This window comes from Syngnathoides biaculeatus, chromosome 3, assembly GCF_019802595.1.
Source record: "Syngnathoides biaculeatus isolate LvHL_M chromosome 3, ASM1980259v1, whole genome shotgun sequence".
Taxonomy (NCBI): Eukaryota; Metazoa; Chordata; class Actinopteri; order Syngnathiformes; family Syngnathidae; genus Syngnathoides; species Syngnathoides biaculeatus.
In genome coordinates, this window is record NC_084642.1 from 7,167,114 (window position 1) to 7,192,407 (window position 25,294).

The 25,294-nt window shown below is 41.7% G+C and overlaps 1 protein-coding gene across 1 annotated transcript; it reads left to right on the forward strand.

The window, feature by feature from the left end:
• On the forward strand, nt 1–25,161 carry nfat5b (nuclear factor of activated T cells 5b). The gene is made up of 12 exons (XM_061813972.1): nt 1–3,744; nt 4,718–5,330; nt 6,027–6,213; nt 8,032–8,222; nt 8,509–8,681; nt 13,751–13,885; nt 13,976–14,028; nt 18,520–18,652; nt 18,795–18,869; nt 19,415–19,503; nt 19,625–21,287; nt 22,921–25,161. The coding sequence occupies exons 2-12, from the start codon at nt 4,723–4,725 to the stop codon at nt 23,160–23,162; spliced, it is 3,549 nt and encodes a 1,182-aa protein (XP_061669956.1). The 5' UTR covers nt 1–3,744; nt 4,718–4,722; the 3' UTR covers nt 23,163–25,161.
• The last annotated feature ends 133 nt before the right edge of the window (nt 25,162–25,294 follow it).

A 25,294-nucleotide genomic window follows, 5' to 3' on the forward strand; every position in this document is an offset into this window, starting at 1 on the left:
ACGTTTCGTCCCCACCAGGCAAAACAATTCTTTTTTTTTTAGCTAAATTCAAGCTCCAATAATTGGCATGCCACATTTTGCTCATTTTGAACCACAATCATATTGTGACAGAAAATAAAGCATTCACACTGATAATTTATTTTTTTATTCACACTACTAGATGACACAATCATTTGAACAAATGCTTCATGCCATATTTTGTTTTTAAGCAATGCTAATGCTTTGTGTGTTTTTCAAATATTATCATCGCTGCTTATACTCGCTAGGGCCGATTGTATACATTTTCAAAAAGATGTCTTTTATGATATGGTCACTGGTGACGCAGTAGGAGTTGGAGGGGATGGGATAGTTTTTGCTGACATTGAGTATTGATTAGAATCAGTTGTAGTAAAGAATTTCTTCTTTGGTATTTTAAGTAAGTATTTTTATAATCGTATAATTCGCAATCCTTTTAGGAATTCTCATTGCAGGTATTTTTTGTAACAACATCGTGTTCCAGTTACTATTTTTTATCTGGATTACTAATATGAAACTAATCAGCTTCATAACATTTACATGTAGGTAGAGATGCACCAATACCAGTTTTGCAAGAGTGAGTACAAGTACTTAAATTTCTGATACAGAGTACAGATGCTTTTCATCCCGCAAATGCAATTAAAATATATTTTATTTGAAACAAATACCTTTTAAAAACACTTGAACATGGTGTAATACAAATATAACATTTCAGGCATGAGCATTTCACGGAAACGATCGTTCCGTTACCGTGTCGTTACCCAGCCTGAGAAAACACGGAACCGAAAGTCCGTTTCCCAGATCTCAGGGCTTACTTTTAACAAAATTCGCCCATGTGTGGAATGTAAAACAAGTTCTCAACGAAATACAACAATCTGTATAAAACGAACCAACATGAACCCCTTTATTTTTCATGATTAAAACGCCCATCTTTGTCAGTGTGGTTTACAAACAGCACCGGTTTCCCCTTCTGCGCTACGTATGCGCAAGGTTGAGTTATTCATATCCGGGTCACTCAAATGCTCGTCAAACATGTCGGTTGCTAAGTGCAAAAGACAAAATGCTCATGCCTGCTAAGGCTGTATTCTGAAGTACATGTAAAAACCGGTTCCCATGAGCATTATCAATGGGAACCGAAAAATCGTTTCCCACCGTTTCCCAGGACAAAAATCAACGGAACCAAAAGATCGGTTACCATACTTGCCGAAATCCTCATGCCTGCATTTATTGAGGAACACCTTGTCATTACTGACTATTTTAAAATCCAACTGCATGTTTTTTAAGTCTTGCCACACTATGCAAGAAGAAACATGTAGTCCGTTGAATATACAAATAGCAATACCTATGCCATGTGGTGTTGACTACAAAATAAAGTGAGTAAAAAGAAATGCAGGACTGCAAAATACCACAAATTACGAAATAGAAACCCGATTCCAATGAAGTTGGTGTTCAACAAAAGCAAGTACAATTACAAAAACAATATTATAATGTCACAAATACAAAACTTTGTTTTTAGCAAAGCATTAATTTGGAAAGAGGAAGAGTGAAGCTCCAGGGAGAAGAAATAGTGAGGGTGGCTGACTTCAAATACTTGGGGTCAACAATACAGAGCAATGGAGAGTGTGGTAAGGGAGTGAAGAAACGGGTCCAAGCGGGGTGGAACAGTTGGCGGAAGGTGTCTGGTGTTCTATGTGACAGAAGAGTTTCCGCTAGGATTAAGGGTAAAGTTTATAAAACAGTGGTAAGACCGGCCATGATGTACGGATTAGAGACGGTGGTACTGAAGAAACAACAGGAAGCAGAATTGGAGGTAGCAGAAATGAAGATGCTGAGGTTCTGGAGTGAACAGATTGGATAGGATTAGAAATGAGCTCATTAGAGGGACAGCCAAAGTTAGATGTTTTGGAGACAAGGTTCGAGAAAGCAGACTCCAATGGTTTGGACATGCCCAGAGGCGAGAGAGTGAGTGGATTGGTAGAAGGATGCTGAGGATGGAGCTGCCACTCTAAAGAGTGACAGGAAAACCAAAAAAAAGGTTGATGGATGTTGTGAGGGAGGACATGAGGACAGTGGGTGTTCGAGAGGAAGATGCACGAGATTGGCTTAGATGGAAAAAGATCACACGCTGTGGCTACCCCTAACGGGACAAGACGAAAGGAAAAGAAGAACATTAATTAAAAATTTTATGACTGCAACATGTTACAAAAAGGTGGGACAGGTAGGAAAAAAGCCTGAGAAAGTTAAGGAATCCTCATCAAACACCTGTTTGGAACATCCCAGAGGTGAAAAGGCTAATTGGGAACAGGCGGGTGCCATGACTGGGTATGAAAGGAGCTTCCCTAAATTGCTCAGTCATTTACAAGCAAAGATGGGGGTGAGAAAATAGTCAAACACTTTAATGAACAATTTTCCTCAATTTACAGTAGCAAGGAATTTAGGGATTTCATCAACTACGGTCCATGATATCACCAAAAGTTTCAGAGAATCTGGAAAAATCACTACATGTAAGCGACAACGCCAAAAACCAACATTGAATGTGCATGACCTACAATCCGCATCAAAAACTGACATCAATGTGTAACAGATTTTACTACATGGGCTCAGGAGCACTTCAGAAAACCAATGTCTGTAAATACAGTTCAGCGCTACATTCCTGGGTGCAACAAGTCTACTATGCAAAGCAAAATCCATTTATCAACTGCACCCAGAAATGCCGCCGACTTTTCTGGGCCTGAGCTGATCTAAGGTGGACTGATGCAAACTGGAAAAGTGTTCTGTGGCCTGATGAGTCCACATTTCAAATTATTTGTGGAAATTGTGGATGTTGTGTACTCCAGGCCAAAGAGGAAAAGAATCATCCAGACTGTTGAGAATTTAAAATGCTAAAGCCAACATCTGTGATGGTATGGGGCTCTGTTAGTGCCAGTGGGATTGGGTAGGTTATACATCTGTGAAGGCACCATACAGGTTTTGCAGAAATAAATGCTGCCATCCAAGAAACACCTTTTTCATGGACGCCCTTGCCTTATTTCAGCAAAATAATGCCAAACCACATTCTGCAATTGTTAAAACAGCATGGCTTCACAGTAAAAGAGTGTGGGTAATAGAGTAGCCTACCTGCAGTCCAGACCTGTCTCCCACTGAAAATGTGTGGTGTATTATGAAGCGGTAAATACAACAATGGAGACCCCGGACTGTTGAACCACTGAAGCTGTACTTAAGGCAAGAATGGGAAAGAATTCCACCTACAAGGCTTCAAAAACAATTGGTGTCCTCGTGTCACAAATGTTTATTGAATGTTGTTAAACAAAAAGGTGATGTAACACAGTGGTAAACATAACCCTGTCCCAGCTTTTTTGGAACAGTGTTGTAGCCAGAAAATTCCAAGTTAATCAAGATTTGATTAAAAACAAGTCTCATTAGTTTAAACATCAGTTTGTCTTTGTAGTGTATTCAGTTAAATATAGGTTGTACATGATTTACAAATCATTGCATTCTGTTTTTTTGAACAGCATCCCAGCTTCATTGGAATTGGGTTTGTAAAACGGTGTCAAGATAATAAACTTTATCACACTATCGTTAACTTTTTTTTTTTTTGTTTGTTTGTTTGTTTGTTTTGTTTTTGTTCTTATACAACATGCCACACTGCAATGACTTCCTGATGGGAGCGCGGTTGGCTCAGCCGGAGCCGAGCGGTGCAGAGCTGTCAACTGGTCTGCAGAAACTTCGGTACTTTCTGGACGGCCTGACACAGTGCAGTTCGTCATGCTTTTTGCAGAGTATAATTTACAGTCTGTTAATAAACTCTTGTCAACCGTGTTTATCTTAAAGCCTCTCCATATGGCTGATGTGGCTCCTTCTCAACATGTCAGGCTGGTAAAGTGGTACTGATGTTTAGTATCACAGCGTACAGAATCAGCACTGATAAAGATACCTAAGGTGGTATCGGTGCATCCCTACTTATATGGAGGTGTAGTTAGTGATTTAAGGTACTTCCTGGTGGACTTGCTTCTCTGTCACATTGGCACTGTAGAATGTGGATTAAATTATAAATAAAGTGGTACCTCGGTTTTCGAACGAAAATTTTGAATTTTTTTTGCTTCAGTTTTCAAACAAAAACCACTACTCGAACGCTCGGAACAAAACCCGGAAATAGCAGAACGCGCGCGGCCAGACCAGCTGACCCACGACGAGCTCTGTTGTGAATTTCCACCTGCTAAAAAAAAAAACCTGGAAATAACAGAACCAGCGTGGCCTGACCAGCTGACCCAGCCACGACATGCTTTGTTATTGACAATTCGAACGAACCCCTGAAAAAACCCGGAAATAACACAACTCGTGCGGCGGTTAATTCAGTTTTCGAACAAATTAGTTCTCGAACCACCTTCTGGAACGAACTGTGGTCGAGAACCGAGGCCCAACTGTATATGTTTGCTAAAAAAAAACACAGTTTTAAGTTATTTAAAAGGGTGGATTATCGGAAATTCTTAAAATTAAACACATCAAGTGAGCAAATGGGACAGAAGTTATTACTTTACACGGATAAGGGCCACCTGAAAGGGGAGACCCTGTAATGCATTGAACAAAAGATAGTGTAGTGGTATAAGAACATACAAACTTCAGGAAATTTAAGTTTCTACAACGGGACAGATGGGTAGCACTACTTGAGACGATATTAACGTTCCAATTATTTGCACTGTAGATGGCATGTCCTCCTCTATGACCATGGATGGCCCCTGCAGTGCTTTTTCCACCTCTTCCAGCTCCACCAAACATTGCAGTTCTTCCGCTGTTGACAGTGGCAATGTTGACCCAGAGGACAGCCGGAGTTGCAGAGCTGTGCCGGAGAGCCTTGGTGCCAAAGGTGGGGGTGGGAATGGCAACGGCGGTGGTCGTTGCCTGGTCAGCAACGAGGTTGGAGGAGGGATAAGTGTGACGTCACAGGAGGACCAGCCGCATCAGCACATGATGCCCCCAAAGCGCCGGACTGAACTGAACATCTCTCCACCTCCGCAAGACCTACTCAGTGATAGTCACATGTCCTGTCAAGCGGAAACATCGTTGGACTCGGAGCACAGCAACAGCATCTGGATGGAGGACTCGCTCTCAAACTTCAGTCTGATGAGCACCACCTCTTACAACGACAACACAGAGGTTCCACGAAAGTCACGCAAACGCACCCCACGGCAAAGGCCAGGGCCCAAGTCTTTGCTTACCAATGAAGCAAGCATGGATGTTTTCGACGCGGACAGCGCCAAAGGGCCACACTTTGTCCTTTCCCAACTTGGCACAGACAAGTCTGGAAAAAAAGGAAGGTTTGTATTACTGTAAATATGGTATCTATGACAACAGCCCCTAGACAGAGGCCAAGATGGCTAGGATCAGGTCACCACACTTATCCACACCTTGAGTCCAGTTACTGCACCGAGTGTCTGGAAAAAGCCATGAACAGTAGGAACTGGCTGCTGCTGCCAGTGAATTTACAGCGGCTCTCACAAAGGCCAAGGATAAGCAGTGTTGATTAAATAAACAGATACAATTTACTTACTTGATTAAGGGCGTCAGCATTGCTCAGCGCCCCATGGCAACCGTGAAGCACTTTAACCACCGATTGTTTTAGGTACGCAAGCAGATACTTTATTGATCCCATCGGAAATTCTGGTGAGAAAACAAAGGGCTGTTGTCGGCTTTGGCCATGGTCCAGATCACAATCAGCTAATCTTTTGAGTAAATAAGTTTGGCGGTCTCACATTTGCAAAGAGGAAAAGTTTGTGCATTGTAAATGTGCAAAGTTTAAAAAGTGGAAATAACCACACGCAAAAATATAACAAGACTCAGCTGCAGCTTCACTGTGTTGCGTTTTTTTTAAACTCACTTGAGTTTAAAAGTTCATGAAGTAAAAAGTAGTAAATACAGTCCCGCCGTACATGAACATATTCCATAACCCATGTGATGATGAAATGAGTGAAAAAGCCGCCAACCTTTCTCTTTGTCTGTTAATTTTTCTTCAGTCTGCAAGAAAACGTTCATACGCCTCATCATAAAGGAGTTCTATCGATGCAGTACCCATCAAAGAGTGAACAGAAGGAGCTGAAGATCCTTGTTCAGCCGGAGCCGCAGCATCGGGCTCGCTACCTGACGGAGGGCAGCAGAGGGTCAGTGAAGGACCGGACTCAGCAGGGCTTCCCTACTATAAAGGTAATTGTTAAAAGAAGATGACATGGGTTCCTAAAAATCAATTCATGATATCAGATGCTTGGCGATTCATTCATCAAGTCTGATGATAAATCACCGTCTGGACATTCAAAAAAACCACCTCAAAATGCAGCTCCCATGTTGAGATGTCAGAGATTGAATGCTTTTTGCCAGAGGGAACCGTGGCTATCGGCTTGTGATTACACGCATGGATGAACCTGAGGTACTGACTGCAGTGAAGATGATCATGTGTTATGTCCCTAAAGCTTTGAGCCATACAAGTTAACAATAGTGAAGGTGCAGGTGAAATTGTTGGAAACGGTAAAAAGCATGATGGCGAAGATAATTCCCAGTTAAAGAACACTGAATGGTGCGTGGAAGAGTACGTTCTGATGGCTGTTTGAAGTGATTTAGTCTCTTTCATTTGATATGATTCAACAAATTATTTAAGAAGTGATTGTGATATACTTAGGTGCTAGGGCTTCCGGCGTAAAAACTGTGCCAAACAAGCGTTCATCTGAGATGGCACGCTGTGGTGACCCTTAACGGGACAAGCTGAAAGAAAGCTCATGTACAAACTGTAAACCAGTGCCACTTGTAGTCAAGTGTCTTTGTTTACTATGAAAACACGTCTGCCACTAGTGTCTGTCAACTAGTTTATAATATAAGCAGCTTACATGTGTACATTGTTGGAATGTACCCTAGAAGAGCGAGAGGAAGACCAAAGAAAAGGTTGATGGATGTTGTGAGGGAGGACATGAGGACAGTGGGTGTTAGAGAGGGGGATGCACGAGATGGGCTTAGATGGAAAAAGATGACACGCTGTGGTGACCCCTAACGGGACAAGCCGAAAGGAAAAGAACAAGAAGAATGTATAAAGGATATCACCATATTGGCTCAGGAACACTTCACTATCAGTAAATGCAGTTCATTGCTATACCCATAAGTGCCTCTTAAAACTCTACTGTGCAAAGCAAAAGCCATTTATCAACAACACCCAGAAACGCCGCCGGCTTCTCTGGGCCCGAGCTCATCTGAGGTGGAGTGATGCAAACTGAGAAAGTGTTTTGTGGTCCGACGGGTCCACATTTAAAATTGTTTTTGGAAATTGTGGATGTCGTGTCCTCTGGGCCGAAGAGGAAAAGAACCATCCGGACTGTTGTGGACATGGACTTCAAAAGTCAACATATGTCATGGTATGGGGTTGTGTTAGTGCCAATGGCATGGGTAACTTCCACATCTGTGAACGGACCATTAAAGCTGAAAGGTACATGCAGGTTTTGCAGAAACATATGCTGCCATCCAAGCGACGTCTTTTTCATGAATTGCCCTGCTTATTTCAGCAAAACAACACCAAACTACAATCTGCACATTACAACAATGTGGCTTCTTAGTAAAAGAATGTGGGTAATAGACTGGCTTGCCTGTTCTCAAGGCGTCATGCATCAAAAACTGGAAAGGGGAACATCATTGTTTAGAGTGGCAAATTTGAAAACGAAAAAGGGACAAACATTTGACCAAGTGAATGTCATTCTATTTGTTGACTATAGTAATTGATCGATCAAAATAAATCACATCTTCTGTTCATGACAGCTGTACAATCTCACCTGATCCTTCTCGTCTTCCCATTGTCATTTCCATTATCTCCAGACAGCCTTGTGAAGAAATGCATGGAAATTGGTTCCCTCTCCATTTTTGTATTGTGGTGTTTGTAGTACCAATATAATTCAAAATCAACAATCGTGTGACCAGTCTACGACATTTCCATACACTATATTTACATTTGCACATTACTGTGTGATTGTGTGTTGTGTTTTACAGCTAGAGGGTGTGAATGAACCCGTTATTTTGCAAGTGTTTGTGGGAAATGATGCTGAGCGCGTGAGGCCCCATGGATTTTACCAAGCTTGCCGAGTGACCGGCCGCAACACCACAGCCTGCAAAGAGGTGGACGTCGGGGGAACGACTGTCATTGAAGTCCCCTTGGACCCAAGCACCAACATGACCTTAGCGTACGTACTTTGTTGTTTGGGTGAGCACACGGAACATTTGTGTACACAAAATATGAGTTTCATTTTTAAACAACAAACAAAGAGGTTTCATGTTGTGCAGGTGTTGACTTTACGTGCTCTTTACTATTTCTGTAATTGTACATGAGCCATCCAGTATTTTTTGGGGGCATCTAATTGTGACATTTTTTCATATCATTCTGTCATTTAAAATCAAATTGCCATATTATTTAATTTTGAGTTATTAAGACTGCATATTCTCCAAAGCTGACTTTGAACTTCTGTGCAGCGTGGACTGCGTTGGAATCTTGAAGCTCCGAAACGCCGATGTGGAGGCTCGAATTGGGGTGGCTGGGTCAAAAAAGAAGAGCACGCGGGCGAGGCTAGTATTTCGGGTCAACATCCCACGTCCAGACGGTTCAGTGCTCACGCTCCAAACGCTGTCGTCTTCCATCCTTTGCAGTAAGTGAAGGTCTTTGTTTTTTGTCCTTGTATGCATAGAACATATGTGAATGTCACACACAAATAGCTGAGCACCTAACCTTTTTTTACTTGAAGATGGCCACTGTCTAAAGGTTAATACACCTTAGGTCAAAAGGCTCTGCATTCTTTTCATGTAAGGTTTTGAAGACATTGGGCTCTCTGTTTTGGTGACTAGCGCACATCTGGCGTAACACTACAAAGAAGCTGGCTGGAGCCAGTTTGGGTAATTTCCTGCACTTGTGTACCCCCAGCACCATTAAAAGTGGGACATGTGTGCTGGTCTGGCCATGTTCGCAGCTTAATCCAGTACTTTCCAGTCGAAACGGTTTCCCTAATTCTCTCAAGTAGCGGAATAGTCTTGCATGGAGACCTCTCTATAGTGCTTGTGCACCTACGTTAACGAAATCACGTGACTGGCCATATTGACGGTCTAGCAAAGCATTCTTCAATGCTAAGTCGGTTCGAGACGGCATGAAAATATGTCTTATAGCATGACGCCCAGAGTTTTGTCCGATACCATTAAACATTTATAAGGTGATAATAAAGGTACTTGGAAAAATGAGACACTTGGCATAGAGGACCCATATTTAATGCCGAAGTCGATGTTTTCACCGATAAGAAAGTGGACTGTTCACCCACTTCGCCTTGTATTGGACAACTGGATCTACACATGGATCTGATAAGTAAGTCGCCGAGATTTAGACCGAAAAATTTTAAAGCGTATAAAAGTTTGGACGCGTACAAATACTTTGTTGCTGGATCTGTTCTCAATTCAACATAAATCCCACATAGTGATGGAGCCACTTGGATTTTTTCAATACCAATACCAATATTAAAATAAATGACCCCTCGTTTTACACAAACTGACATTCATCAAGTATGATTGAAAAAAACAAAAAAAGACAGTGAGTCGGCTCCTCCGTACACGAACCGCGTTGCGGCAACTCGTTAAACTTCGGTAAAACTTTTCATGACAGATGATTTTTTTTTAAATATGCATTGTTCTCAAATAAGTCCAATGCGTCTTTAAAAAAAGAAAATAAACCGTTGGGATAGGCTTCAGCCCCCATACACGGAAGCGTGTTGCAGCCACACGTTAACCTACGTAAACATCACTGTGACTGATGGTTTATTTTCTTTTTTTAAATATCCATTGGACTCATTTGAGAACAATGCATAAAAAAAAGTCTCACGAAAAGGTTTATCGAAGTTCAATATATGGCAATATATTTAATATATACCATATATTCAATATATGGTAGGGGAGAGTGTAGCTCGACAGCATAGGATGGTAGTGTGTAGGATGACTCTGGTGGTGGGTAGGAAGATTAAGAAGACAAAGGTAGAGCAGAGAACCATGTGGTGGAAGCTGAGAAAGGAAGAATGTTGTGCGGCCTTCCGGAAAGAGGTGAGACAGGCTCTCGATGGAGAGCAGAAGCTCCCGGAAGACTGGACTACGACAGCCAAGGTAATCAGAGAGACAGGCAGGAGAGTACTTGGTGTGTCTTTTGGTAGGAAAGGGGTGAAGGAGACTTGGTGGTGGAACCCCAAAATACAGGGAGTCATACAAGGAAAGAGATTAGCGAAGAAGAAGTGGGATACTGAGAGGACTGAGGTGAGGCGAAAGGAGTACATTGAGATGCGACGTAGGGCAAAGGTAGAGGTGGCAAAGGCTAAACAAGAGGCATATGAAGACATGTACACCAGGTTGGACACGAAAGAAGTAGAAAAGGATCTCTACAGGTTGGCCAGACAGAGGGATAGAGATGGGAAGGATGTGCAGCAGGTAAGGGTGATTATGGATAGAGATGGAAATGTGTTGACTGGTGCCAGTAGTGTGCTAAATAGATGGAAAGAATACTTTGAGAAGTTGATGAATGAAGAAAATGAGAGAGAAGGAAGAGTTGAAGAGGCAAGTGTGAAGGACCAGGAAGTGGGAATGATTACCAAGGGGGAAGTCAGAAAGGCACTGCAAAGGATGAAAAATGGAAAGGCAGTTGGTCCTGATGACATACCGGTAGAGGTATGGAAGAAATTTGGAGAGATAGCTGTGGAGTTTTTGACCAACTTATTCAACAGAATACTAGCGGGCGAAAAGATACCTGAAGAATGGAGGAAAAGTGTTCTAGTTCCCATTTTTAAGAACAAATGGGATGTTCAGAGCTGTGGGAACTATAGAGGAATAAAGTTGATGAGCCACACAATGAAGTTATGGGAAAGAGTAGTGGAGGCTAGACTCAGGACAGAAGTAAGTATCTGCGAGCAACAGTATGGTTTCATGCCTAGAAAGAGTACCACAGATGCATTATTTGTCTTGAGGATGCTAGTGGAAAAGTACAGAGAAGGTCTGAAGGAGCTACATTCTGTCTTTGTGGATCTAGAGAAAGCCTACGACAGAGTACCAAGAGAGGAACTGTGGTACTGCATGCGTAAGTCTGGTGTGGCAGAGAAGTATGTTAAAATAGTACAGGATGGCAGCAAAACAAAGGGGAGATGTGCCTTAGGTGTGTCGGACGAATTTAAGGTGGAGGTGGGACTGCGTCAGGGATCCGCTCTGAGCCCCTTCCTGTTTGCTGTAGTAATGGATAGTCTGACAGATGAGGTTAGACTGGAATCCCCTTGGACCATGATGTTCGCAGATGATATTGTGATATGCAGTGAAAGCAGGGAGCATGCAGAGGAACAATTAGAAAGATGGAGACATGCACTAGAAATGAGAGGAATGAAGATTAGCTGAAGTAAAACAAAATATATGTGCGTGAATGAGAAAAGTGGAGGGGGAAGAGTGAGGCTACAGGGAGAAGAGATAGCGAGGGTGGACGACTTCAAATATTTAGGGTCAACAATGGTGAGTGTGGCAAGGAAGTGAAGAAACAGGTCCAAGCAGGTTGGAACGGCTGGCGAAAGGTGTCTGGTGTGTTATGTGACAGAAGAGTCTACGCTAGGATGAAGGGCAAAGTTTACAAAACAGTGGTGAGGCCGGCCATGATGTACGGATTAGAGACGGTGGCACTGAAGAAACAACAGGAAGCAGAACTGGAGGTGGCAGAAATGAAGATGTTGAGGTTCTCGCTCGGAGTGAGCAGGTTGGATAGGATTAGAAATGAGCTCATTAGAGGGACAGCCAAAGTTGGATGTTTTGCTGACAAGGTTCGAGAGAGCAGACTTTGATAGTTTGGACATGTTCAGAGGCGAGAGAGTGAGTATATTGGTGGCAGGGTGCTGAGGATGGAGCTGCCAGGCAAAACGGCGAGAGGAAGACCAAAGAAAAGGTTTATGGATGTGGTGAGGGAAGACATGAGGGCAGTTGGGGTTAGAGAGGAAGATGCAGGAGATAGGCTAAGATGGCAAAAGATGACACGCTGTGGCAACCCCTAACGGGACAAGCCGAAAGAAATTATAAGAAGAAGAAGAAGAATATATGGCCGCAACACGCTTCCGTGTACATTGGAGACAACTCCCTGTCTTATTTTTGTTTTTTAACGCATTGTTCTCAAATGAGCCAACTTGGCATTATACATACTTCTTGAGAATTTAAGATTGAGAGGAATAATTCCTACCTGAAATGAAGTGATCGCTACATAGTTGTGTGTGTTTGGTGGGGCACCATCCATCATGTTCAATTGCTGAAATCCTTTGATCTTTTCTCGTCTTTTCAGCTGGTATTCCACAGAATGATCTCTTTGAATATCTGTCTCGTCTGTTGTAACAACCAATAGCACAACAGGTCTCGGGCATTGTGTATATTCTGCATGGCTTCAATGTCCCCCACACTGTCGAGCAGCTCTTTTTGACCGGCAATAGGGCCCCGTGAAAACGGTGACGTCACATGCATGAGCTCTATATGTGGCAGAGGGCATTGGATCATTAGCAGGTACCCTTACTAAATACAGAATGAGTTTGTGAAAACTTCAGGCAAATTCAATATAATCATTCATTTCCACCACCCCCCACCACAGGCATAAAGCGCTCACATCTCCCTGTATGTGCCACTGATCAAATCCCCCAAAATTACATTCGATCACCTGCACCAAAGGTTAGATGTGGTCCCAGTCGGCGTAAGTTTAAAAATACTTTTAGATACCAAAATCTCACTGCACAAAGGACAAAGAGGGCACACCCTCTTTCCACAGATACGCCCAGTTTGCCACAAACGCCACTGCCAAATTGGCAAACACATAGCGAGTCTTGCGCTTATATGGAAATCAAGATGTGCTAGTTTACACTGCTGCTCCATCTATGAGAATAGAGCCCATTGTGTAAAATCCCTTCGTTCTCATTCTAATGTGTGATAATGCAAACAATATGAGGGTGCAGTGGGCTTTATAAACAGGAAAGACTGCTAAGGCGGTAAGAAAGTTAATTCAGTATATAGAACTGACATGGGAGAAATAAAAGGAAGGACGAAACAATAGAAGTGTGGTTCCATTTACAGTGAGCCGACATGCAACCCAGTAGTATCTTTCCACACAGGAGGACTGCATGCATACAGAGATACACATGTGTTTGGGTAGTGTGTTTTAGTCATAAAATAGTTCATGAAATACCTGAGGAGGAAATGGGATTTTTTTTTTTAAATTGTGTAAACATTTTAACATCACCATAGTTTTAGCTATGCTGTAGGTCAACATGAAACCTCGTCTTTTTGCACTCAACAGGTTAACAATAGTACTAGGTAAACCGATGCATCTATTCAGATTAATTTTGTCATGATTAAAACATGCTGCAAAGCATGTTTTAATCATGACAAAATGACAGCATGTTTTAATGAATAAAAAGCAATTGTGCATGAAAACCTTTTGAAAATATGTAATATGAATATTTGAAATATACACGCATATTCTGAAAAGTTTATCTTAGTGTTTTCCCAACTTTCAGAGATTTAGCAGTCAAATTAAAGGATTTACATGCATTGAATTAGTCTGGATTCAATTGTATGGTTTATTCCTATGCATGTAAACTGACTGGTTGGAAAATTTAATCCTTCAGCAACAGGCTGCCTTTAATTTTCTGAAATTCAGTATTGTACATACTTTCTGTGTCAACAGCCCAGCCGGCAGGGGTGCCTGAGATTCTGAAGAAATCGCTGCACAGTTGCTCAGTGAGGGGCGGAGAAGAACTCTTCATCATTGGCAAGAATTTTCTCAAAGACGCTAAAGTCATATTTCAAGAGAATCTCTCTGGTAAGAAATACACATTTTAAATGAAAAAAAAAATGCACGATAATTGCAGAATGACAACATTTCTAATTTAAGAACCATCTTCTTTTTCAGATGAAACTTCTTGGAAGACAGAGGCTGAAATTGACATGGAGTTGTTTCACCAGGTGAGACTTGATTGTTCTCGTTTTATTCGAACCGAATAACTTGTGGCAACCATTCGTAAGCTAAGTTGAAGCCACTTGAGATTTCTATGGTGCTTTGTAATCATATTATATGGCTGCTAGTTCAAAGGTTTGAGTAGTCTCTTTTTTTTATTGTGACCTAAATACACAGTCTGGGAGGTGTATTTCAACACTGACGGTTTTGACCTTTGTGCTTGCAAACAAAGCGGTCAGTTCCAAAGAACAAAATGTATGAATCTTTAGCTATGTAACGCTAAAAAGCTTTGTTTAACAAGGTAATCCCACTGAGATCAACATGGTTTGTCAAGCTAACAAACATTAACACGAATGATGTAAGAGACAAACATTCATTGCCAGACAAAAGCAAGTGTTGGAGGGATGAATGGATGGGTGGATCCATCCATCCATCCATCCATCCAGAACTTGCTTTTCTCTAAAATGTATCCATTGTTATCGAGAAGATCTTGTGGTACATGAATAGATTGATCTGTTTGGGCAGCGCATCTCCTGTCGGTAGTGCAACAGACACGTTGAAGTCCATCAACTACATCCTGTTAAGCAAAACTCAAACCAGCTTAATTAGAAATTGTGACATTTCTCTTGAATTTGGTCTGTGTAGTCACGTCTCTGAGGAAGGTCGTGACAACCTCACCCGTCAGTTACAGTGCCATGAAAAAAGTACTGGCCCCCTTTTCATTGTTTTTGCATAGTTTCCCCACCACCCTTTCGTGGGCAGCGTCCCATTTTTGGGACATCAACGATTTGACGTGTTATATCCTTCAGTATATCAAAATATTTAAGTGTTTTAATCTGAAGCCATAATTCGGTATCAGGAGAGGATAACTCATCGGTCAAACTTAGCACGGAGTTATTTCCCGTTCTTTCCTGACCCAACATGGCTGCCTCACGTTATCATATAACTTAACCATAAACGTAAAAGTGTTATTTCCTTGATTGTGCCCTCTTAGGAGACTTTTATGTCAATAAGGCAAAAAAATTTCCACCCTGCCCATGAATTGGTTAATGTTTAACAATATCAGACAAATTTTAATACCAGAAAAGATAACCCAAGTGAACATTGTGTAATCGTTAAATTGTGACTGTGTAAAATTAAGGGGAAAAACAACCAACTCTTAGCTACCTGGCCCTTTGTGAAAAAGTAATGCCCCCGCCCAAACTACTTAGTTGGATAATCCTCGGCAGCAACAGCTGAAATCAAGCGCGGTCTATAACTGCCAATCTGTCTTTCACATCTTTATGGAGATCTCTTGGCCCTCTTTCTTGCAGAATTGTTTTAATTCAGCAATAATGCATAGTTTTCTAGCATGAAATGATTTTTTTTTTGTAAGGTCATGCCACAGCACTTTAATCGAATTGGTCTCAACTTTGACTAAACCTCCATTTTTTTTTTCTTTTTTTTTTTAGCCATTAAAAAGCTAATTTGCTAGTGTGTTTTGGACTGTTGTCCTGCTGCAGAACCCAAGTGCACTTCATCTTAAGGTCACAAACGGATGGCCGAACATTCTCCCAATAGGATTTTCTGGTTAAAAAAAAAAAAAAAAAAGCGGAATTCATGGTTCCATAAATCACAGGAAGCCATCCACGCCCTGAAGTTGCAAGTAGCTCGAGGCTGTCGCGCTACTATTGCTGTGTTTGACTTGTTCTTTTTCTGAAATGCTGTATGTATTACCTTTACCCCAGCTGCAACGAGACGTACACTTTCCAAAAATGTTCTCTTTCCATATGGAAGGACAAAATTGTCATAAAATTCTTGGGAATCATGTAAGTCTAAGTCCAGGCTTTTTTTTCATCAAATAAATAGTATATGTTTTAGCTGTGGAAATCTGCCATGGATCTCATTTTTGCCCAGTTTTGCACAATGACCTTAATTGAGGAAAGGGAGGCCTGCAGTTCTTGAGATGTCCTGAATTCTTTTGTGATCTCCGTCACTGTGCTCTTGGGGTTATTTTTGTAGACCGTTCTCTCCAGGGAATGTTCCCCACTGTTCAATGTTTTCTTCACTTCTGGATAATGACTCTCACCGTGGTTCGCTGGATTCCTAAAGCTTTAGAAATGGCTTTGTGACTCCTTCCAGACTAATAGACGTCAGTTAATTTCTGTAATTTACTTTTAACATGCAAGTATGTCTCATTAGAGGGAATTATAAAATAAAATTATAAAAATTATATAATTATATGAAATTTTAAATGATATATATTATAAAAACAAAACATTTTACTGAAAAACATGCAACATTTGAAGATGCATAGTAATGGGTAATGAAATTATAGCGCTCTGAATTGTAATCAAAGTGTTTAAGTGGTGTTAGAGTCCCCCCTCCTTGGATCTCAAACTAGGGGTTAACGGTTAACATGAAACCTTATTTCATTGCATTCCCAATTCATTACATCTTGCCAGTCCTTTGCATCATCCTGTCGATGACTTTTTTTTATTGTAACAGAAAGTGGCTGCTTAATGTAAAATTTACCTGAAGACGGGAAGTTGTTTGGGATGTTAGAAGAGAGGCAGCAATTGCAGGAAACCATGAATGAAGTACAATTGTCGGACTGAGGCTTCAGATAAAACGCAGTGATGAGTAAGTGCTCCTGCATCGGCTGATATCAAGTGGCTTGTTTTGTGGTCTGACAAAGGATATCCTCACAATGTATGACTGACTTTAAAATTATTTCCCGGTTGTTAAGTTAAAAAAAAATCTCTTTATTCTCTTACAGGAAACCTACTGTATTTTATCTTGAGGTGTTGTGCAACTTACTCTAGTCTTGCAATTCAAATACACTGCCAACAAGAAGTTCATAAAACACATCAGTACTGTGTTGTCCAAAGTGTACTGTGAAGAAAATAAGTATTTGAACACCAAATTACAAGTTTTCCCACTTAGAAATCATGGAGGGTTCTGAAATTTTCTTCATAGGTGCATGTCCACTGTGAGAGAGAGAGAATCTAAAAAGAAAAATCTAGTCTGATTATTTTTAACGATTTATTTATGTGATGCAGCTGCAAATAAGTATTTGAACACCTGAGAAAACCAATGTTAATATTTGGTACAGTAGCCTTTGTTTGCAATTACAGAGATCAAACGTTTCCTGTAGTTGTTCACCAAGTTTGCACACACTGCAGGAGGGATTTTGGTCCACTCCTCCACAAATATCTTCTCCAGATCAGACAGGTTTCTGGGCTGTCGCTGAGAAACACGGAGTTTCAGCTCCCTCCAAAGATTTTCTATTGAGTTTAGGTCTGGAGACTGACTAGGTCACGCCAGTACCTTGATATGCTTCTTACGGCGCCACTCCTTGGTTTTCCTGGCTGTGTGCTTCGGGTCATGGTCATGTTGAACGACCCGGCCACGACCCATCTTCAATGCTCTGACTGAGGGAAAGAGGTTGTTCCCCAAAATCTCACAAGACATGGCCGCGGTCATCCTCTCCTTAATACAGTGCAGTAGTCCTTTCCCAAGTGCAGAAAAACACCCCCAAAGCATGATGGTATCAGCTCCATGCTTCACAGTAGGGATGGATGGAACACAGTTAGTGGAATTATGACCAAGAAGTTCCATTTTGGTCTCATCTGACCACAAAATCTCCCATGACTCCTCTATATCATCCAAATGGTCATTGGCAAACTTAAGACGGGCTTTGACATGTGCTGGTTTAAGCAGGGGAACCTTCCGTGCCATGCATGATTTCAAACCATGACGTCTTAGTGTATTACCAACAGTCGCCTTGGAAACGGTGGTCCCAGCTCTTTTCAGGTCATTGACCAAGTCCTGTCGCGTAGTCCTGGGCTGGTTCCTCACCTTTCTAAGGATTATTGAGACCCCACGAGGTGATGGGGCTGCACTGCGATTGAGATTGACCGTCATGTTTAGCTTCTTCCATTTTCCAATGATTGCGCCAACAGTGGACCTTTTTTTTTTTTTTTTTTTTTTTATTACCAAGCTGATTGGTAATTTCTCCATAGTCCTTTTCACCCATCTGGAGTTGTACAATTTTGTCTCTGGTGTCTTTGGACAACTCTTTGGTCTTGGCCATGTTACAAGTTTGAGTCTTACTGATTGTATGGGGTGGACAAGTGTCTTTATGCAGCTAACAACCTCACATGTGATTGAGGATATTACTAGGTAGACTTTTAAAGGTGGACTAACAGGTCTCTGGGGGGCAGAATTCCAGCTGATAGGTGTTGAAATACTTGCAGCTGTATCACACAAATAAATCGCTAAAACATCATACATTGTGATTTCTGGATTTTTCTTTTTAGATTCTCTCTGACAGTGGTCATGCACCTACGATGAAAATTTCAGACCCCTCCATGATTTCTAAGTGGGAGAACTTGCAATATAGCAGGGTGTTGAAATACTTATTTTCTTCACTGTATGTGTATAGAAATATTTTCATGAATGCATTCATTTATTTACCCATGTTTATTCTTCTTCTTGGCTCCATGTGACGCCCCAAGAATCATTTGATAGTGAAGGTTCCACCTTACCAGAACCAAAGCATCACCTCTGCTGTGTCTGTGGGTATCTATGTGGTCACCAATGCTGGCAGGTCCCATGACGTTCAACCGTTTACATACAATCCAGATTCAGGTTTGTTTCAGTCTGCTCCTTCCAGACCACAATAAAGTACATCTTTTCACTTGGGGTGAGCCGTAAAGGTCATCCGGGCTCTTTTGAGCTAACAGTACCCTTTTCTAGTCATGAGTAAATGTGTGATTGCCTTCTCCTCTAGCAAACACTGAAGTTTTTGTGAAGAAAGAGACAACATCCCCAGTGAAGACATGTCCCTTTGATGACCAAAGTAAAGGTTATTTCTTTGTACATTTATTTTATAACAGCTCTCTGTGAACAATACATATTATGTTTTAGGTTAGCATTCTTAAGGGCCAAACAAAACTAAATCAGTCAATCAATGTTGAACTACGGTTAATGAGATTAAAAGTCAAACTGCATTTGATCTAATAAAGTTATATAGTCATGAAATAATATTTGGATTTAGTACACTTGAAATAAAATCAAATCAAATCAATGACATCAAATTGAACTTTGATGGTGTGTGTCATACTGACCAAAATTGACTTTGTGATGTTAAGCAAAATGGCGGTTCAAACCTTTGGAGGTGTCCGTGCCCATTGTCCAAGCCGCTTATCCTCACAAGGGTCGCGGGAGTGCCAGAGCCTATCCCAGCTAACGTTGGGTATTGTCTTCAAATGTTAGGTCTAAATTGTAATGCCTTCAGACCGTTTGAATTCCAATTGTTACTTCAACCTGGATGCGTGTCTGTGTTTTGAGAACAACATACGTTAAATATATAACAGTTGGTAGCTAAACTTCCAATACATCTTGTTACAGTTCTGATGCCTATATTGCCTCAAGTGAAGAAAGAAGAAGTCACTCCCATGGAGGTCACCAACAACCTCCAAACCTCTGCAGTGTTCAAGGTGATGAAGTATAACCTTGTTACCTGACATAACACATGTATGATTATAAAATATAACTCATTATTAATTGTAATGGTACTTGTCATCAAATGTTTAAACTTCTGATTGGTTCTACCTGCAGACACTGGACCTTTGTCCAGCACAGCAGAGCCCAGACATGTCTACAGGACATCTAAATAAAAACAGAGAATTTTCGAACACATTGCCACAGTCCTCTACTGAACCTGACAAAAGCCAGGCCCCAGTTTTTACCAACACAGAGGCTTTGGCCACAGTCCAGCCAAGAGTGGGTCTTGGGCAGGAAAGGCAAGTCAACAGCTGTGGGTCTGTCGTGAGGCCTTGTGCGGATCCTCCACCTCCACCGCAGCAGTTGTCCATGTTCCCTTCAGATGAAGTGGCCCAGTTGGAGGAGGCAGTTCAGCAGCTTAAGCCCGAAACGTTCAGTAATCTCCCACTTCAGACGGACAACTCGATAACCAACCAACAGCACCATATGCAGCACCAACAGATCCAAAGCCAACACATTCAGCAGCAGCAGCAACAGCAACAGATTCAACAGCAACACCAACTGCAGCAACAGCAGCAGGCGATAGGGAATCTACAACATCAGATATTCCAATCCCAGCTTCAGATGCAGTGTGTGAATGTGGAGCAACAGGGCTCCTCACAAGGTGCTCTGCCAAACCAGGGGTCACTTTTCCAACAGGCTCACCAGCAGCAGCAGCAGCAGCAACAACAACAAGCAACTCTCTTTCAGCAGACTAGTGAACTCCTCACCATTCAGACCAACTTCCTCCAGCAGACACCCTCACACCCTTCCCCACCAGCGTTCCACAATGCCAGTCCTATAACAGAAGCACATGATCCCCAGACGCGTCTGTTTCATAGCCAGAGCTCCTCTCACACTCCAGAGCAAGTGCTCTTCCAAAACAACATGACGGTTCTGCAGCCTCCAGACCAGCAACCTTCAAACTCCAGTCTATTCCTCCCTCAGACGTCGCTTTCACCCCAGCTGACCACCAGTAGTAGTCAACAGCAGCAACTGGCCTTCCTCAATGCTTTACAATCACCTGCCCCCGAACAACAATCTGTGTTTCAGGCTCAGGCTCAGCTCTCTCCGATTCAGCAAGGTGGACCAATGGAGCAACAGCAGCCTTCGCAGCCTCAAGCCCTCTCTCAAACAAGTCAGCGGCAATCTTTATTTCAGAACATCATCCAGCATCCACCTGCAAGCACACTATCTTCAGGTCAACAACAGTCAGCTGGACTGCTGTTCTGTAACAACACTCTACCCACCACAGAACAGACATCCAACATGCTCTTCAGCAATCAGAGACAGATTCCTCCTTTGACCACCAGCAGTCTGGTTTCCCCAGAAGCCCAGAACCCTTCACTGCTTTTCTCACAGGCCAGCATGGTGGCGGTAAACCAACAAGTCCGCTCTGAGCCCATGTCCTTAGGCAACTCGAATGATGCGCGTCAGCAAGTGCTGTTTCAGGATCAGCAACCAATGCAACTTGGAAGCACCACAAGCAACGGGCAAGAACGGTCGGTGGGCCTTTACATGCCTACACCGAACATGGCTTCTCTGCAGAGTGGATTGTCTCAGGAGCTCGCACAGTCAACCATGTTTGGCTCACCGAACGGTGTGGCCAACCTCCAGACGACCACCTCGTCTCCTGTTCAGCAACCAGGGAGTCTGTTTCAGTCTGCAGTCGGTGGGACCATCAGTCAGCCCAGTCAGCCTCAACAACCTGAACTCTTCCTTTTTGGAATTCAGAATGGTGAGGAGTTTGAGCTGACGTCTTTAAAACCGTTTTTGGGGGAAAAACATTTCTAGCTACTTAATCATTTGAAGCATAATGAATTTAAGATTAAATTAAGTCATAAGTATGGAACAGTTCGTCCCTACATTTTAAAAGGGTTCAACAACTCCCTGAAATTAAAGCTGTTTTTGTCCACCAAGCAGTTAATTCAGTTTGAGACTTACTGTTTTTACTGTTGTCCTCGTATAAAGTATCTGTACTAGTTTTTGTCATTGGTTGCAAACTTCCTAGTAAAAATGGGAAAGTACTGTTAACCCATGTTGCGGTCCATAAGTCTGTTTTTGGGCCACGGTTCAGTACATTTTTTGGTAGCGAGAAATGTTTTTTGCTGTCTCTCAAAATTAACGTTATTTTGCTTGTCAGCAAAAAACATTTTGTAATCTTATTTATTTGGAATTAGCTGTGAAATCAATCTTTTACCTGATAAACTACCACTTATTCAGTGACTAACTATACACTGACCATGTAGTGTAAGACATTTGGATAAAGCGTGGATCGATTGGTCATGTCTGCACCCCAATCTGTTAATGTGTAATCAGTCGACATTTTGGTTGGGGATTTAAAAGCTTTTGAAATGTTTTTGCGGGAACATTACAAACTCTTTGACCATAGAAAAGGGCTGCAAATCTTTAGTGGTCATTGTTCCTATTAGTCCAATAATTTTAATAATAATTAATTCCATTTTCTTTGCCGCTTATCCTCACAAGGGTCGCGGGGAGTGCTGGAGCCTATCCCAGCTGTCAACAGGCAGGAGGCGGGGTACACTGGTTGCCAGCCATTTGCAGGGCACATCGAGACAAACAGCCGCACTCATAATCACACCTACGGGCAATTTCGAGTGTCCAATTAATGTTGCATGTTTTTGGGATGTGGGAGGAAACCGGAGTGCCTGGAGAAAACCCACGCAGGCACGTGAGAACATGCAAACTCCACACAGGCGGGGCCGGGATTGAACCCGGGTTCTCAGAACTGTGAGGCTGGCCCTTTACCAGCTGATTCACCGTACTGCCTTGATAATAATTAATTTTATTGATTTATTTGTTGAAAATCGGAGTCCATTATTGTCCCGTGGAGAGCGCAACGAACAGAGTACCATCCCATCACTAGTCGCAAGCACGGAGACAAAACGCCATGTTTGTTTGTTGGGTTTCTGTGGAGGAAGCTGGTCTTCCTCTTACATGAAAAAGCTTTGTGCCCCGAACGAAGCCCAAATTGCTGGATGGCTTCCACCGTGATAACGTTTCATCCAGTTTTCATGTTCATATCTGCGATTGGGTTGCAGTCTCAGCGGGAAAAATCATCTTGCCACTGGGCACAATCTCTGGGTCAGCAAAGAAGACAGGTCTAATAAGCAAGACAAATGGACTGCTTCTTGAAAAATAACACATCCTGTTTTCATCAAAATAAGCATTACATAAGCATACTTTGCATACCTTTGACTTAAGTTGAGACAATGAATGGTTACTTTGCTCAGCGATTGCGCAACACGGGGACTTCATTTCAAAAGGGTGTATTGATAGCAGAGTGGGAAGAAGTCTGTTTAAAAACAAAAGAAAAATTGATTAACTTTTGTCTTTCTCCACTTCTGCAGAATGTGGTCAGCTGATGAACGCGCCAGGAAACACGCTGTCTGATCAGATTATAGCCATCAGCCAGTCTGGTCAGGAGCAGAGAGAGAGTGAGGCCCGCATGCAGTCGCTGCTCAGCCAGTCACTGTCACAGTCGGTGACTGCGCAGAACGGCTTGAGCGCCTCCCAAAATATGGAAAAAATTAACGACCTGCTCGTCAGCTGCCTGCAGGAGCCGGGGAGCAGCATCAGTCGTTCGTACTAATTATCAGAGAAGTTTCTTTCGTTTTGTCTGTATGATATTATCACATGTATATGAGGGGTCAAAATAGAATTGAAAGTTTGTACAAGTGACTGAGCAAAAGATTTTATTCAATCCCTTTATCTGCTCAATATTTAGAAAAACGGATGATCTCCTTCAAAGTGAACGAGATCCGAGTGATACAGATTTATCTACGTTACCGGGAACACTTGACGTCTCTTTGTAGACGTGTTGATAAAATTTTAATGTTCTCTTTCATTTTTTTTGCCGGAAGGGCGAATAGAAGCGAAAGGAAAGTTCGATCAGAGTGCGGAATGAATGTAATACGGTGGAAGTTTGGTCGAAAATGGCGTAGAAAGTGTATTGAGGGGTTAAAATGGATTATGAGGCAACAAAATGAACAAGATCGGCTGCGATTATCATATGCAGTAATATAGAATGACGTTATTGTGACACATTTGAACTTGAGATCTCAGCAGGGCCATATACTGGAAATCCTTGCTTTTATCCGTTTATGCCTTGGATTTTGTCACAGGGTTGAAAAAGAGTCAAATGGACTAGAATTGGCCTTTTTACATATTGGAAAACATAAAAGTCTAGTGGGGGTGCACGTGTGATCTAAGAAAATAAAAAAATAAAATTGGAATAAATTATGCACTTTAAGATTGTTAAATTGCTTTGCAAAATAAACTTCATAGGATTCCTTCGTCAGCTATACTACTGTCACATCACAAAATGTATTTTTATTAGCAAAAGGTAGCACCGGCGTTGCGCCAATTGAGGAACATTTGGAGCAAAAGTGTTTCAAATGTAGTAGACAGAATATTTGTATTAGACTGTGTCTACCCTGGAGTACAAATGTAAAATAGTTTCATATTGTCATTTGTCCTTAGGAGTCACGTCAGTGGACTCACTCTGCGTCAGGTACCCAGAACCAAGGATTGTAGCGTCGTCGTGGAATGTTTCCTTAGCGGTGTCTGCCTTTAGGGTTTGGAGAATTCCTCGTCTTTATTTTGTCATCCAACTTTCGGTGCAAATTTTCTTCGCTACAACTTGAGTTACAATCTGTTTGGGACACGCGCAATCTACTGGGTGAAATTCAACACTCCAGCCTGTCCTGTTTTGCAAGCTTACCCTGAGAAAGGTTTTAAAAGAAAAAAAAAAAAAAAAGGAGTAGATAAAACTGTCCTTGTCCCAGTCGACTTATTTTCCGACACCGGCTATTCTAATCATCTAATAACGTAATTATTGCTGTCTTAGCCCGCCCCGAAAATTTGTTGCATATAGTGGATGTAAAACAAAAAAGTGGATATATAAATGCCAGGTTTTGTAATATCGAAAAATTCGACCAAGCAAAATCATTTCAAAATATTTCCACCATGAATGTGGTGCTTGGGCTGTACAACTCAGTTGAATCTTTTCAAGCTGGAAGCAAGAATCAACAATGGAGGTATTTTGCTTGCACACGTGTGGAGAACCTATCATAAATGTGATCTGGTTGTGTTCAGAAATAGATTCAGACTTCTATGAAATGGGAATCAGCACGCAGACTGTTTCAAGCTTGCCTGATTTACCACAAATATCACAATATCTACAAAACTTTTGCTGCCGTTTTTTTTTTTTTTTTAATGTGCTTTCGAGTGAAAGCCTGGAGGTTTTGTGCTCACTGCCGTTTTCAACTATTCATAATTTTCTCCACCTTGTCTAAGGTCCCAAGTTATGTTTGGCTGAAATACAGCAACGATCACCACCAAAAGAACACCGTGCCTCCAGTGAAACGCCCCTGGTGGCGGGGTCATGCTTTGGGGCTTATTTTTCTTTAGCGGGACCCGGAGCCGAAGACAAGGTGGAAGAAGTTATGAACCATTTGAAATAGGAACGAATAAGTGTTCGCGCAATATCTTTTGGCTTCTGCTGGAAATAAAATATAAAGAAAACAGCAGAAATGTGTTGATTGCGGGTAATCAGTACAACTTTAATATGATATATATATATATATATATATATATATATATATTATATATATATATATATATATATATATATATATATATATATGAATATTTGAATATGATCTGTAAATTGTTGTTAACGTGGTTTTCACCTTCCACCCCACTGGCAGTTTAATTAAGTTG

Coding starts and splice junctions, on each gene's coding strand:
- nfat5b (XM_061813972.1), top strand. CDS start 4,723: ATGTCCTCCTCTATGACCATGGATGGCCCCTGCAGTGCTTTTTCCACC. Junction 18,870..19,414: donor CTTTGATGACCAAAGTAAAG/GTTATTTCTTTG, acceptor ATCTTGTTACAG/TTCTGATGCCTATATTGCCT. Junction 19,504..19,624: donor AAACCTCTGCAGTGTTCAAG/GTGATGAAGTAT, acceptor TTCTACCTGCAG/ACACTGGACCTTTGTCCAGC.